Raw genomic sequence first — 16,447 nt, 5'->3', positions numbered from 1 at the left:
TAACAGTTAACAGTTACAGTTACCAACTGCTGTAAGGTAGTTGGTTCAGGCAGCAGGTACATCACATGAAAACTGTAGGTGAACAATTCTTTATTGGGATGATGTTTAGAATTCTTTAAATTTTTTTTCTTTTTTTTTTTTTTTTTATAAAACACTCTTCCACTTTCATGTTTCAGTTATTAATTGCACTTTGGAATACAAAAAAAAAAATCATCCCCCCATATCAGCTTTGGCTGAAATATTATGGCATTCAGATGAAAGTACCCTTCCTTTTTTTGCATGGAAAGTTCCATAAACTACAGGTGCAGGAGTAGGTTCAGAAAGCAAGAGTTGGAAAACTGAATCTTTAGGGTCAAGCTAGAACACAAAGGGCGTTTTGTTTCTTTAAAGACAGGATATGCTTTACAGGTAGTCATTAAACACCCTTTCTGCAAACTTGCATAATTATATAAATAAAAATATTGCTCAAATTGACCAAGTTCTCAATCATGTGGTTGCGTAGCTCTATTAAAAATTAACCACTCAAAGTTCAAGAGTGCCATTTCACTTAACGTATAGGTCTGTGCATGTAGAATTCTCTACCAAAACATATTCCTGAGAGATCTTTTGCATAAGACCACATCAATCAAAGTTCTGAACAAAGAAATGCATATACTCTACCCTACAATTCTATCTTATATAAAACATAGTAATAACCTTCTGAAGTCAAATGTTGTCAACATATTAACCAGTCACAGGCACACCTTGAATTCAGAGTTCTCAATTGTCATTCGCCAGCTGTTTCTGTAAACTAGAAAATGTGAGAAAACAGTGTTAGTGCTTTATAGGAAATTCAGGTTCCCCATAAACAGACAACTACCATTGACGAAGATGACAGCTTCTAAAATAGCACTTCTATATGCTCCAAGCAATCAATACAGATTTCAAATTGGCAAAAGCACTTCAATCTCTTACGGAAATCAGTTGTTTACAGACAATATGACTTGCTTTAATGAAGCTGATTTCAAGTCCAAAAGATTTCTTTTGCGTAGGTCCAGGATCTCCCCAGGCGACAGAAGTCAGGTATTGTTTAAAGGGCTACAACAGTTTAAAAGGAAATGACCACTGGGGCACAGCCCTCACCTTTCCAGATACTCCTTGACATTGTTGTAGCCGTAGAACTTGGCCAAGTGGATGAGCATGCCCGTGGCACAGCGCCCATCCCGCCGGCGGCAGTAGCTGCAGTTGCACACCCCACGACAAGGGGGACAGATCCAGGCCTGAAAAGGCAGTGAGGGTGGAAGGGGGAGTAAAGACAAGACATGAGTAAGGTTATAGGGGTCACAGTCATCTTCCCACTGCTCAGACACAAGGTTTTAAAAACCTCTACCAGTCAGCCAACCAACCTTGTAAACACTTTCCAAATTCTGCAGGATTAAAGAAATTATTAAGTACTACCCTGTTTGCTTAAATACTTCTAAACTCTGAAGACTCAGGTTCTTTGGTGTACTCAGTATTGATTTTCAAACAGACAAAAGGCACCTGCAATGCCTAATGGTAACTCACCTATGCTAGGCTGACTGCAGCAAACTGCCTAGCAAAAGACAGGTAGCCCCTCTTAGAGGTTTCTTTGGCTCTGCCTGCCGGTATAGCATGATTCCTGGGGCTGAATTATCTAGCACGTACATGAAGTCAGGCACCTTCCAGCTGCTCAGCAACTGATCAGAGAGGCAGGTTCTAACAGCCTGCATTACGGAATTGCAGCCATTGCTACACTAGGCTAGTAAACCAGAGCCATTAGCTCTCCACCATCTTTCAGAACAACCCAGAAGCCCAGATCTAAAGCAGAGGTGGGTAAGAGGAGGCCCCAGAACAAGCTGAGCACATGGAGGGCTTACTCTGCTGAGAGTTCTTTGTGTACCCACATGCCTCATTCTCTAGCAGCAGCCTGCACTTCCTCCTTGCTCAGAGCCTTGAGGGACAACAGAGAAAAGGGAACCAACCCTGAGACTTCTAGGTATCCTTTTCCTTTTTTCTCATATTTAAAAATCGGAATCTAAACCAAGGAACCTGCTTTGCATGCCACATTACTGCGAGCATTAAAAAAAAGGGAACATACTGGCATTTTTCTGAAAGGGGACAGATTCCTCTTCTTAAAAGCTGTCATGCTTTCCCTCCACTATCTGGTAAGCAAATGAAACTTCAAAGCAGGAAGATGGATGGATTGTAACCCACGTCCAGCACGTTCCACTTGAGCTCCAACAAGATCAGTATCAGTTGTAACAGTACTACAGACTTTCTCATGGCAAAAAGCTTTGAGCTCCATGTTATCATGAGCAAGTGTTCCTCACAGCTTATTGACAAAACTGTATTCATTACACTTTCTTTCAAGACCTAGAAATACTTACTGGATCAAGCAGTGCTGATTTCACATCTTCCCCATAGCGATTTCGAAGACATGGTCCACAAAACTGTCCCCTTACTCCACCACAGCTGTGGTTGCGACAGATTGTCTTTGTATCAGTTGTCTTTTGTCGACACTGGTGGCAAGTACTACCCTGAAGTTGGAAAAGAGAAACTGAGGTATGTCGGAAGGACATCTTAAATGCTCATTGCTGACCTTTGCTAGTGTATCTGCTGAGAGCAAAACACAAACTTCAAACCAAAGTCAAATTCAGCAATGAAAATCTTGGTAAAAACAATAAGTTCTGTTATTATAATAAATCTCTAGAGAGATGCTAGGAATTTTACAGTGCCCAGCCTCAGTTGCAGTGGGAGTCTCAAACTCAAACCTCATGTTGCAGTTCTGATCCTTTCCTCTATCTAGGAAAGAGCTAATACTATTCAGAAAATGACCTTGTGACTCATTTCTGCAAATGTAATGAGGCACGAAATAGGAAGCTGATCATCTAGATCTTTAAGACAATTAATAATTGCCAAATCCAGTGAAAGAAAGGAAGGACGAGTTTTATCAAGACCTTTGGAAACTACCCAAACCACAGAGAAATGTCATTTCCACAGGAATCACTATTATTTACTAGTACAACCAGCACCACCACATTTATACTAAGTGAGAACGAGAGATCAAAGGGATGTCGACTTTCATCAGTGGTGACTCATACCTATAGCAAATCCCACTTAATAGCTCAATGAAGAAAGCACTTCCTTGCTGAGGAAAAAGTTGGCGGGGCATATCAACCAGCACAGGCAAGCCCACGGAAGCCTGGCAAAGTTTTCAAAGTTATGTTTGTGTAATATTATAATGCCAAACTGCTCTCTCCAATGCAGGAAAGCACACCTTTTAGCAAACATCAGTGACTATTAAGAACTTTCAATTTTAAGCACGGAAAGCATACCTTTTAGCAAACACCAGTGAACTATTAAGAACTTTCAATTTTAAGCACATGGACATACTCAAGAACAGCAGCCACTTACTAGAACTTTGTCATAGATTTTATCTTTAACAGTGATTGCAATGTTGTCCAAGTCCTCCTCAGTAATATCCTCTACTGGACGGTGAGATGAGTACTTTGATGTTCTCCTCCTTTTGCGCACTCCACAATTCCCCTGCTAAACAAACTCATCTCAACACCTTTTGTCTGGTGCCATGAAGATTCTGTCACCACACTTGGTGACAAATTCTTTCATTTATAATATGTATGTAGTCTAGAGGGGGTGGCTCATGGACCGCAGTGAGAACAGGGAATCAAAATCATCACCTCTTTCTCTCTCTCCTCCCTAATCTTTTCCATACTCCACTTAGTATTCGTTCTGTGTTCTTCCTTCCCACCATTACTACTTCTATTTCTACAATCCCTAACATGTTTTTCTTCTACTTCCTTTTCTTTGCATTCCCTGCACATGTCTACTGTAACTCTTCATACTCCATTTCTTCCCCTCTTAAAAGAAGGAACTGTGACCTTCTGCCTTCCCATGCTCTTTCAACCTTTCAACCTTCCAGCATGCTCTCTAATTGCTTTATCCAGTGACAATTTCTAATGTCCTCCAAAACTATTGAAGTTTTAGGTTAGTCCTGCCATACCGAGCCCTTTCTTATTATCCTGTTTGTTATTTAGAAGGGAGTCCTCCAGTCACTAGTAAGTGCTTTTTTTTCCTTCCATGACCCCTATTCATGTATGAGTTTCACCTGATCTTCAGCTTTCTCCCTATCCCACTCTTTAACATCTTATTTATCCTTTACCCTAGATCAGCCTAGATCTGTTCTTTCCAAAATACTTATTTACTAGCCCAGGTTTTCATTCAGTGCTACTCCACTTTTCTTCATAGCCAAGTTCCCTCTATAATGCTTCAACTATGCCAAGCATTCATTCCTACAAGCAGAACTGGAATCCAGCCTGTGCAGATGCAAACTTCCTCATAAAGGCTATACAGTAAATATAACCAAGACAAACAACCACCATAAGCCAACGGAGGGAAAAAACAGGTTTTAAGAAAGTTGGGAAGAATAATACCTACAAGTCTTGAATGGCTAACCAGTACATCAGCAGTTTGTTGGTGCAATTCCCCTCGTTCATTCCCAGTTCAGCTATATAACTCCCATCTCCTTTGCTATTTTTTCTCTGAGTCTGAAGATAGAGAAGATCTCCTTTGTCACCTCCACCAGCCCCACTGCCTTGCCACTCAAAAGGCCTTCTACGTTGTGGGCTCTAGTAATTTTCAATTAATGAATAAATAATAGACCTTATAACTGCCTTGTCATGTTTGGACAACACAGGTCACAAATAGAGCCCAGTTAATGGGTGCAAGATGAGGCAGGAAGGCCTGAAGATAACTTCTTTTGTAGCTAATCCCAACCAAAGCTTCTCATTAACTTTCTGTAGGATGTCTGCTCTAAGTGCTGGCCAACAGTTTAAATGTTTCCTAATCCCTGACTACTGGAGATATTGAAGTCTGGCAAATACCACACTGAGTCTCTTCTTCAAGAGGTTTTGTCGTCTATAGTTACTGAAGTGTTCTGCAAACTTGGTATCTGACACCGCAAACTTTTCCAAGGCAAATTTTTCTGGTGGACGAGCATTTCTGGTTGGGTTCATGCGACGTGCTATCTGGCCTTCTGAAAATGTTCTCCTTGGGATTTTCTTCTGTTTCTAGAAAGAGAAGAACAGTCAAATTCTATTCCAATTAACACCACAGAACGGTACCAAAATTTTATGTATGGCATATTAAGGTAGAAGCTAGCTCTCACTGTTCTTCAGAAGCTAAATATTCCTATTTTCCGTATCTCTGCTTCTAGTCAAGAACAGTCACTTGAAATAACTATTAGTATCATTCTGGGTTCATGTTGAAGCAGTTCAATTCCACCAGCATAGCTCTGCTGGGAAGCGTGGATTTTAGAAGAAAACCCTGCAAGAGGGATATTAACAGGATCTAAATTCAAAGGAAAGCAACTACTCTTCCTTATTCTCACATACACGTGCATTTGTCAAAATTTGGCAAAAATGATAAAGAAGCATCTCATCTTGGTCTCTATATTTCTTCATAAATTATCTTATAAAATTCCATTTCCTGACATAACCTTTGGTACTTAAAATACTGACCAATAGCAAATCTACACAAACAAAGTGACCAACACCAAAGAAAACAAAAACAAACACGGTGAAAGCATTTCATCAGGAAACACATTAATCCTAAGTCCAGCAAAATGACCTCCAGCCAGTAGCAGAGACTTACCGAAGGAGTCGAGGTGGGGGTTTTCACTGGGAACAGTTCAGGTATAGAATTCAGTTCTGCCAGCAGCTGAGCAAGCTGAAATCAATAGTGATGCCACATTGAAAACTCACTGCAAACTTGCAAATAAGCAACACCAATCATCCACTCCTCACATACACTCTAAATTATATCTAAACACATGAAGTTTCAGTGCATGAAACCTTTCTGGAGGCACTTTAAGTGGGGCTCATAAAAGCAGTTAATTTACCCCTGAATAAGCAAAACCCTGCAGGCAGTACTAACTTCACAGCTCCCACTAATTCCTACTGGGATTTTGAATTAGCTAGAATAACATCCAATCCTGTCAAAACAGCACTGAAGCAAGCACATTACAACATGGTTACAGCATCTATGACCGATAATGAGAAATTCACAGTCCATTACAGGAGGGAGAGCAGGAAGACAGGGTGCCCTTGCCCAGAAGACCATCATCTGGTTCCCTGTGTGCTATTTTTCTGAATGACTGCTGATAGACCTGTGCTTTTTGCCAGGGTGAGCGTCCCCTTAAGCAGTGACATTGCAGCAGGGAAACTTTGCTCATCATTCTCCAGTGCTCCTTTGTAGCAAAGACTAGGAACATCCCTTTTTTTCAATGACAGCTAGTGCTGGTTTCACAAATGCTGCAAACCACAGCCAGTAATGCTACATACTCACTGCTTTCTACAGATACACACAGCGACATGGGTACACGCTCATTTGCAAAGTCATAAAACAACTAAGCCCCATGTGCAGTTCTCCTAAGCATGGTGTATGCAGTATAAGAAGCACTGCAGCAGGATGAAATGTACATGCTGCACCATGTACATTTCAACAGAAGCAGTGGCTAACAGGTCCAGAAACACGCTGACCTCTTCTGGAAGGCCAGGATGAGGCTATCTTCTGAAAAAACAGCAATAGCGGGGATGACCAAGGCTGTTAGCTGTCTTTGAGACCACCCTACCATTATGAAATTAGAAGCTGGATACAGCATTTCTCAGTAAATACTTCAGTGTGGCATTTACCAAGACCTATTCAACATCACTACAGTACTGCAACCAGGATGCCAATGAATTTTGCAGTGGTTGAACTAGAAGGAAGAGTGGAATGTGAGAATAGTGGAAGACCAGCAAGACCAACAAAACAGCAGTGAGGATACAAGACAGATCAGAAACACAACTACAAAACTAAAGCAAGTTTTTACACGGAGGCCTACACACGCAAGAGGTGTACTTGTACTTGGGCAGACGTAGCTTTTCCAGGAATACAGTAAAACTGAAGGAACCACTGAGGACCCAACATCAACTTGAATTTGCACGGCAGCGTGATAATTAAAGAGAGCTGGTGGCATGTTGGACAACAGAGGAAAAAAGCGTTAGGGAATGATTGCGTCTCTCTTTCCCAGACATACACACATACAAACACACACTTTCAGCAATTATATAGCAAAGCATAATTGTAAACACATCCCATATAACTGAAAAATTACATTTATCGTCCCTAGTAGTTTTCAGCTGGCTTTCCCATTACTAACTGCAGCAGATCTGTCAGACACAAATGAAAAGTAGAAACTCTGTTGTGCAAATGGCACCATGAATGACTTGAAGGGACCAGTTGGTTTTCTGATGTTCTGAATATGATACTACAGCTCAGGCATCTGTAACTTTGCTCACATCCACATGCAAAATGCTTGGTTCAGTTCTGGTCCTAGCAGGCTAGTCCTACTTGAGGCTATTCTAGGGGTTCATGTCTGGGTGCTGACACTCCTCTAGGGTTTTCCCAGGTAGAAAAATTCAAACACAAACCACCATGAGATTTTCCCAAAGCATAGCACCAGCAGGGACTCCAACATTCATTTGTGCTGAAGCTAAGTACTAGGATGTAAATGTCAGAGGACAAACCACTGCTCTAAAGTCTTACCATGGCTTTATTTTCTTTAATATTCATGGCTCTCTTAAGCAGAGCACTGGAACTTTCCTCCTGTGTTTCTTTCACATCTTCTTCAGACTCTGAAGCAGAGCCCTCTAGTTTATCCCACCGCTTACAGCTTACTTCTTTCGAAAGAGGTGTGAGGGATTCACTTTCTTTTAGAGGTAAGTTAGAAAAATCTTGTTCAGGCACTTTTTTCTCTGATGACTTTCTGGTGGGAAACTGTAAGGCAACACGGAGGCCGAAGCTTCTTCTCTTGGGGGAACCTTTCTTCTTTGCCTCTTCCTCCTCTTCTTCCTCATTACCCAGTAAATTATCACGTTCTCCATCACTCAAGTCCAACTCTACTGCCTAGAGGCAAGAAGAATCCCATGTTACATTATTGGCTGTGACACAAAGAAGGTCATTTTTAAATCACTAACTCTAGGCAGGAGCAACACCACCCAAAGGCACAGTAATAAATTCACCTAACCCAACAGATTTTTAAAAGTTCACAGTACACCACTTCTCCCTGTGCAGAGACCAACACAAAATCTACATATTAATAGTCTGATACAGACATGGTCGTCTTCAAAGGAATATTCTTGCCCAGCAGTCAGTCTAGAAGCAAGGGAAGAAGTTCTCATTTCTACTATGTGATGTTACACTAAACAAAGCTTTTTATCTCTTTTAAAATAATGCATATTCTCCTTCAGCATGAAGAAAGAACATCACAGTACATCAGAAACACGCCTACTAGAACAGGGGGTTTACACAGAAGACAGAAAAAAACGGAAGTCAACATATACATTCATACGTAGGTGATTGCCTTACCAGAACTCCTTTCTTGTTCACATCCACCTCGCTTGAAGCAAAGCCTTCAAACGTTTCCATTTCAGAGTCAGTGTCTTCTGTGAAAATCCTCTGCAGCTCTTCAGTGAGGCACCTGGACTGAAATCGAACCCCCTGTAAAAACACCAGCCAGTAGCTGTGAGAGACAGTCAGATACACAGTAGTCTCACAGTCACAATAAACAGGTTCTGAGGTTCAAGAAGGTACCAACTAGATGGCACATACTGCAAAGTGAAAGCACTTTGCAGGCAAAGCCCGTTGAAAGAAAAAAGCAGAAGACATACAGTTTCAGCACTAAGTTATTTAGCTTAGGATTTTTTCCCCTCATTTTCAGCACAGGGCTTTAACTGAGCTGCTTCTTGTGGGGGAAACTTTCTTCTTCTTTGCCTCTTTCCCCTCTTCCGTAGTACTACCCAATGAAAATAAACTACCTGTTTTCTTACATGTAAATTATCATGCTGTGTTGTATGTTTTCTTCTGGATCTAAAAAACCAGGCTTTGAATGGTGGTGTGGTTTAAGCCCAGCCAGCAGCTCAGCACCACACAGCTGTTCACTCACTTCCCACTTTCCTCCCCCCCACTCTCGGTGGTATGGGAAGGAGAATCGAAAGAATGTAAACCCCACAGGCTGAGATGAGAACAGTCCAATAACTAAGGTACAACACAAAACTACCACTACTAGTAGTAATTATAAAGGGAAATAACAAGGAGAGAGAATATAAAACTAAAAAGGGAAAGGAAAAAAACCCAACAATAACCAGCAGTGATGCACAACACGAATGCTCACCGCCTGCCGACTGATACCCAGCCTGACCCGAGCAGCGATCTAGCCTTGCGAGTGACTCCCCCCAGTTTATATACTGGGCATGACGTGCTGTGCTATGGAATATCCCTTTGGCCAGTTTGGGTCAGGTGTCCTGTCTCTGCTTCCTCCCGGCTTCTTGTGCCCCTCCTCACTGGCAGAGCACGAGACTGAGAAAGTCCTTGATCAAGGTAAGCACTACTGAGCAACAACTAAAACAGCAGTGTGTTATCAGCATTGTTCTCAGGCTAAAGCTGAAACACAGCACTGCACCAGCTACTAAGAAGGCAAAAAATAACTGTTACAGCTGAAACCAGGATAAATGGAAGAAAATATGAACCACAAACACAGTAAAAAAAAAAAGAAAGAAAAAAGAAAAAAATAGAGAGCCTCTCCTCTGGGCTTGCTGCAGCAGCACTCAAGGCTCTCAGGGATGGAGTCTGCTCCTTCTTATGCTTGTACAGCATCACTGAAGTGACAGATCCCAAGACAAAACTGCAGAGCTTTGAACAGCCTGACTAACATCCCTCCACCTTCCAACTGCTCAACTCTCTTTCAGTGGTGCAGTTTATCATTCAAACGTGTTCTAGGGTATACAGATACCAAATTTCTGCCTACAGACTACGAAGTAAAAATTCAGCCCATGAAAAATGAACTAAGATCTCATTAAAACACTCTTCACGATATGCACATTATATACCAATTAAACACAATGCATTTACTAAATCAGTAATGTATTTCCATACTCCCAGTCAGAATTAGCAGAAGACCATCTGCCAACTTGCCCCTGTTAATCTCCTGAAAGACTTGTTCCCAGTAGGAACATAACCCATGTTCACACCACACCTGCCTCTTGAAAGTCAGCAACACTCACTTGTTCCCCATTTTTCCTCTGCTATTTCTTCCTCTCACGCAAGATACAAAAATGACCTTTCATATAATGCACTTGCTAAATATCTTTATTATTCCTTTCAATTCTCTCCCTTCCCTGGCTTTAATTACACCCTTCTTTACCTTAAGATAATGTCTGGTGAAAACCAGATACAATACATGAGTGGAAAAACTTACAGGGGAATGGGAGGGGGACGCTACTGCATATGCTGTTTCTTTGCACTTAAACATCTCCTACAAATTATTATGGGTAATTGGAATGAGTTTTCTCTGAGCAAAATTACTTTATTCTTTTGTTGATAGCTGCAGTGCAGCTGCCTGAGAAAGGAACAAACACAATAGGGAAGTTACTTTAAAGTTAAATTGCATTTCTTGGAGGGAAACTGAAGCTGTTATGCATTCTGGTTTTTCATGAAATTCCACAATGAAGGGGAGGGGGGAAAATAAACTGTTTGTTAGCTAAAGTGACTAAAAATAACACACCTAGAGCTATGCTGTTACACCTGTGATGAATGGTCTATACAGGGTAAAACAGGTATCGGGGGTAACTATAGAAGAAATGGCTGAAAGTCCACAAAAGTGTAGAGATTATGGGAATAGGATTGCAGAAAGCCCTAAGGAAAAGCAGACATGCAGAGGTTGCTACTTGTTAACGCATTTGCACATCAGTATCCAAGGGAACACCTGATGCACTAAGATCCCATTCACGCCCTAGAAGGGCAGCTTGCCTTGCCTCCTCTCCCAACAACTGCCCAATTTTTCTGAACTCCCCATTGCTTTGCTTTTAATGTGTTTTTAGTGTACCATTTGGTGGTAAAGGAGTTAAACTTAAAACTGATGAAGATTTAAAATAATTCTCAGCCCAAGGGAAATGCAGGAATGATAAAGAAGGCTGCAGTGCCAGCTGTAAATTTGGAACAAGACTCACGGGGGTTCCCAGTAACACATTTTAAACTAACAATGCCTAACACTTCCCCAGCATTTTTCATCAGAGAATTTTAAAATACTCTGTAGCAAAGATCATTGTCGTAATCTCCATCTCACAAGTTGAGAAACCAAGGCAGAGAAAAGTAAGGTGCCAGCTGTCCCTGAGCAGGCAGCAGAAGCTCAGTCTCCCGCACAAGTGGTGGAAATACCACCACTACCTCTCCTCATTGATCCTTCTTGCTCCACACAAAGCCACAAATAGAAGAGCAAGCTACCTCCTGGTTTTCTCAAGTTACTAGTACTGCCATCTAGCAACAAGACTATGAAGCAATTTAGAGCCCATTTCACTACATTTCAGCCACTGTCTTTCTTCATAGCAGACTGTGGCTCTACCCCCAAACGGCTTCTTCACTCTCCTAAGGCCATTTGCCTACAAAGGCTCAGAAATAGTATCTACTCATACAAGCCTCATTCTCTCTGTTTCCTTTGCTAACACTCGCCATCGTCCTTGTCTTCAGCACCTCTTAAGCACGTACGGACCTGATGGACTCGGAAAAATTAAAACGAGAAAAAAAAGCACCTTTTCAATGTTGTTATTAATGGAACGGAGGGACCTTTTTGAAAGCACTGCTGACAAAGGTATCTTTTAGCACATTAACCCATAGCTGTCAAGCATGTAATCAGAAGCTTCTAAAAGGCTAAAACCTAGATTTTATGGCAGCCAAGACAGTTCTTGAGAACATCAGTTCTCTTCCTTTCTTGTGAATTCAGCTGGTACCTCCAGCTACCAAATCAGAGAATAAAAAATATCAAACCATTATGCTGATCAAGCTATTTCACCATTAAGAGAGCAGAGATCCTGCAAATCTCACTATCATCAACTGGAGCTGATAGTTTCTGTGGGTTGCCACCACTAAAATGTGATGTTAGTGCAGAAACAGAACCGAGATAAATTTCTGGAAGAAATACCTTGAAGTCTGCATACTCACAAACGCCCCTCTAGTATCATGAATTTCCACTGTTGTACGTAGCCAGAGAACATACCAACCCAGGACGATTCTCTCTTTCCTATTTGCTTCACTTAAACTCATCTTTTAATGAAACTCATTTTCCTTTTTATGTTATGAAACAGTCTTTAAAAGCAATCACTGAACACTAAAAAATATAGCAAGTTTGTTTACATTCATTTTTAATAAGAGAACTGCAAATTATGGGTTTTGCTGCAAGTTACAGCTCACATAGCCTTGACACAGGCTCAGAGTACTACTGCACCCAGGAAATGTAACTGGGCCAAGGAAATCTCTTCCTACCTTTTTTCCTGGCTCCAGGGAACCAAGATTAGCATAGGTGTCCTCTGACAACAACCTCTGCCTGGAAGTGTCATCTCGAAACCCCAGAAAATCTTCAGTGTCACTGGGGGCATTAAAAATGTCAGTCACGTCCTTGGGTATCTCCTTCTGATTCAAAACAAGAGAGAAGAAACGAGTCAGACACGCCAACTTATTAGGAAAACTCAAATTAGCAACAGTTCAACTTATTTTTATACTCCTATGCAAGTGCAAATCTGTTTCACAGAATATGCTATGTGTAAACTGTGTCTCATTTAGATAAACTCCAGGAAAATTCAGTACAGACTGTTTTAATCCCTAAATACAGACTCCAGATTTAGGGCTAGGGAGGGGATGTGATATGCAGGGTGTTCAACTCCATAGAACAGTACTTCTCAGATGTAAAAATATGTGTGTGTCTCATCTTTGCAAGCATGTGTTCAGTGCACCCTTTATCCATACTGAAACCCACCACTATTGCTCCTCTTCAGAGCATGATGGCTCAGAGGTGAGCAACACACCTTCAAGTATAACAAAATACTATTCAAGTACAAAGAAACCTCACCATTAGAGTGGTACCAATAACAGTACCATTACATATTTTAGCAGACACTAAGCTAACTCCCAAAATAAAACCAATGCAACTCATTCTCTTTTGTCAGTACCGCTGCAGAGCTTTTTCCACAACACTTGTTAAGAAGTGAAAACCTATTTTAACCAAAAACATTTCTCATTTGTAAGAAGCCCACAGTGTAGCCCACCAGGAGGAAGCACTGCCAAAGGCAGCCAGCAGCACTTTCTGATGTGATGAAGGTCACAACTTCAGAGTTCAAGAAGTCCAATCCCAGCACAGGAGACTCGTACCACTACATCCAACCATTCCCTCTGACGACATGCTTCACCAAGCACTTCAGATAAGCCTCTCTATATAACAACCTAGCTCATTACATGGAGAGGCTTACCTGAAGCCTTCCACCTTCAGATAGCTCCCACCTAGCCTGCTTTTTGGATCTGGTGTGTGGAAGGATGTGATGAACAGATCCAGCCTTAAAAATGGAGGCGGAAAGCATTTTGCCGAGCTTCAGAACATGGTTTTATACATCCCAGTATCATCTGCAAAACCATTCAGTCATTCAGAAATGCTCAGGCAGAAAAGTGTCCATATCACTCAACAGCACCCAGACATCTATTGTCTACATCTCCAGGACCACACGTACACATCACACACGCTACTCTTAATCGAAGCAAGCCTTTCTGCTATTTGCTGTGTGATAAAGCCACACATGGATTTCCCATTCCTCTCACTAACTCTCACAAACATGAGATCAAGAGCTGCCTGGTGAGAGGGGCCAGTTCCTCATCTGAAGGAGGTAGTTTCCAACCCTAAACATTCAAGCAAAAATCCCCAACATGAAGTCCAGAACAAGAGCAGCCTGTCCTTGTTCGCCACCATAGACAACCAAGGCTACTCATACAGGGCCTTTTATAATGATTGTTTCTACTATTATTTTATCCTTTATTTATTTATGCCAAGGCAGATGGCCCAAAGGAGGCTCATTCTCCAAAAATAATGTTGCTGACAACATTCCATCCCCATTAAACGAGCATACAGCACCATGACCAAAGCTTCACTCTGAAAGAAGCTACACTAATGGGCATACATGGGCTTAATTTTGTTCTTGTTTTTTTAAAGCTGATGTAGACTGATGCAAAACTGATTTACTGTTGCTTGAGCAAGAGCTGAATACACAATCCAATGCACTGCAGAAGCTGTGTTGTCCACATTTGAACCCCTTTGGATATTCCTTTACCCCCACCTCATAGAACAAATGGCTAGAATCCACCTCCCTTGCCATGATGTAATTCACTCGGTCCAGAGCAGCATTAAAAATGAAGCACTATGCATTTTAATGGAAAAACATACAAAGAGCTGCAAGCCTCATTGCTATGAATAAACCGATTCCAGGAGCCATTGCATTAGTTCTTGCGCTATTGTACAGTCAAGTTAGCCACTGCTGTGATTACTTTATGCCTAACTAATTTATTCTTTGTCTATTACTTCTACATCTGCACCAGAGGAGCCATTATGGGGGTGTAATTACAGATTTTAAACCAAGAAAGAAACCAAAAAATCTTTCCCAATAGAAGACTTCTTTTTAATCTTTATGCATTCCCGAACACTAAGATTCTGATGTAAGTAGCTCACTGCAGAACTTCAAAAAATTTTTGTAGTTTGTGACTTGCTCCCTGTAGCCCAACTACAAAGAATCTCATTCAGTCATTGATAAGTCTCCATTTCACTGAAAGGGCTTAGGCTAACAACAGACAACAGCTGACACATGAGATGGGCATATTTCAGGAGTTCAAAAAGAGCATCCTTGACTTTATTCCCAGCAAAAGTCCACTGCCATCAACAGACAGACATCAAAGATGAGCTTGTACCGAACACCTCTGCCGTGATGAATTGTTTACTGTTATTGTGTAGTTCTGGAAGCCACAGACATTTGCATTTTTAACTTTCAATTACAACATTCAGAAACTGATTTATAATCAGTGTAAGAGCCTAGCACATTAACACTGTCAACAAAGTAGCATACACCAAGAAAGAAAATACACATGTGCCTAAACACAAATGTCAAAATGTTAATCAGTTTAAACACTTGAAAGATCATAGAATTATAGAATAAGAGAATGGCTGGGGTTGGAAGGGACCTTAAAGATGCAGGCACTTCAAGAAAGGAGCTTTTTGACACTAAACCCACACACAAAGCCAGAAAGGTTATGAACATTGCAGACTTGCTCAGGGAAATCATTTCGACCTGAACAGACCACGAGTTCAGACACAGTGGTCTGCTGAAATGCTGCAGAGATGTGAGAAATACTGCCTTTTGAAGTTACGAAAGCTAAGTACTGAAAATCTGTTAAAAGCTGGAAATAATTAACTGCTGCTGAAAAAGTCAAAGTAGGAAATTTTATACCTATTGAAATCAGTTATTTTTGCACATAAAATACACTTGTTTAAAACACCCACCAGGTACTTTTCAAAAGCAATGGAAAACATTCCCCGCTACAAACACCACATAATCCAACAACTGCAAGAATCATAGACTATTTCGGGTGGAAGTGACCTTAAAGATTATCTATTTCCAACCCCCCTGCCACAGTCAGGAACACCTTCCACTAGACCAGGTGGCTCCAAGCCCTTGTCTAACCTGGCCTTGAACACTGCCAGGGATGGGGCAGCCCTGTTTCTCAATGGAAGATCAAGGTTCAAGACATCCCCATCTCTCAGTTTCCCCATCTCTAAATTTGACAAAATACTGCCCATACACCCAGGAATGCACGAGGATTTGTTGGGCTGCATGGTGGAGAGTTACTGTTTCTGCAGAACCAGGAGCAGTCTGTGCATGCCCGTGGGGGCTGGCAGGTCTGGCACCAAGGGTGACGGATGGAAAAATGAGGCCAGGAGGGATGTCAGACCTGCTTCAGCAATGCTCCCGCACACCCACATGAGCGATGAGAAAAAAGGCACCTGAGGTCCCCCCCAGTCAAACCAACGATTTTCCACAAATTCCATTCCCTTTGTTAGGCAAGGAGAAAAAAAAAAGCCTGAGGTGATCTGGTTAACATTCCGCATCAACAGGAAGAATTCTGGTGTCTCAAGTGAAAAAGCAACCTTCCTGATACCAAATCCAAAACAGATGCAACTTGACCTTCTGCAAGGCAGCTCCCTGACAGGCTGTGAGGAGATAACCGCTTCCCTGTGTGCATGCCCACAGCTTCAGTGGGAAGCATCAGTTATTTCTACACCATTGTCCGCCCTGTTTAACATTTTTAAGACGTATTTGTATATGTCACTTCCATTGCCAATTGTCACACTAGCACATTCTTCTCTATGTATTTGGAGAACATACTGTGTGAAGAAGCAGGGTTAGATGTAATTCTCTATTTTTTGCTCCTCTCATGGAAAAAGAAAAATCAGTTGGGCTGTGCTCCCCTCATTCAAGTTTGCACAATGCATGGGCACTCCTATTTGAAGCAGAGGACAGATAAT

General features: G+C 41.5%; 1 protein-coding gene across 1 annotated transcript; it reads right to left on the bottom strand.

Annotated features, from left to right (window-relative positions):
• Positions 1–374: 374 nt before the first annotated feature.
• On the bottom strand, positions 375–13,463 carry CDCA7L (cell division cycle associated 7-like). Its single transcript, XM_010019860.1, has 10 exons — positions 13,356–13,463; positions 12,376–12,522; positions 8,428–8,559; positions 7,606–7,965; positions 5,671–5,745; positions 4,902–5,087; positions 3,415–3,549; positions 2,388–2,537; positions 1,123–1,259; positions 375–790 (listed from the first exon to the last, which is right to left on the bottom strand). The coding sequence occupies exons 1-10, from the start codon at positions 13,461–13,463 to the stop codon at positions 760–762; spliced, it is 1,461 nt and encodes a 486-aa protein (XP_010018162.1). The 3' UTR covers positions 375–759.
• Between the last annotated feature and the right edge of the window lie 2,984 nt (positions 13,464–16,447).

Source organism: Nestor notabilis, unplaced genomic scaffold (assembly GCF_000696875.1).
Source record: "Nestor notabilis isolate BGI_N333 unplaced genomic scaffold, ASM69687v1 scaffold4348, whole genome shotgun sequence".
Taxonomy (NCBI): domain Eukaryota; kingdom Metazoa; phylum Chordata; class Aves; order Psittaciformes; family Psittacidae; genus Nestor; species Nestor notabilis.
The sequence above is the reverse complement of the archived record's forward strand: the minus strand, read 5'-3'. Positions and strand labels throughout refer to the sequence as shown.

What these genes read in the sequence shown, in the direction of transcription:
- CDCA7L (XM_010019860.1), bottom strand. Translation starts at nt 13,463, where the DNA reads ATGCTTTCCGCCTCCATTTTTAAGGCTGGATCTGTTCATCACATCCTT. An exon ending in TGAAGAAGAGACTCAGTGTG is followed by an intron (nt 3,550 to 4,901) that starts GTATTTGCCAGA and finishes GAGTTTGTTTAG; the next exon opens with CAGGGGAATTGTGGAGTGCG. An exon ending in GTCAAGGAGTATCTGGAAAG is followed by an intron (nt 791 to 1,122) that starts GTGAGGGCTGTG and finishes CACATTTTCTAG; the next exon opens with TTTACAGAAACAGCTGGCGA.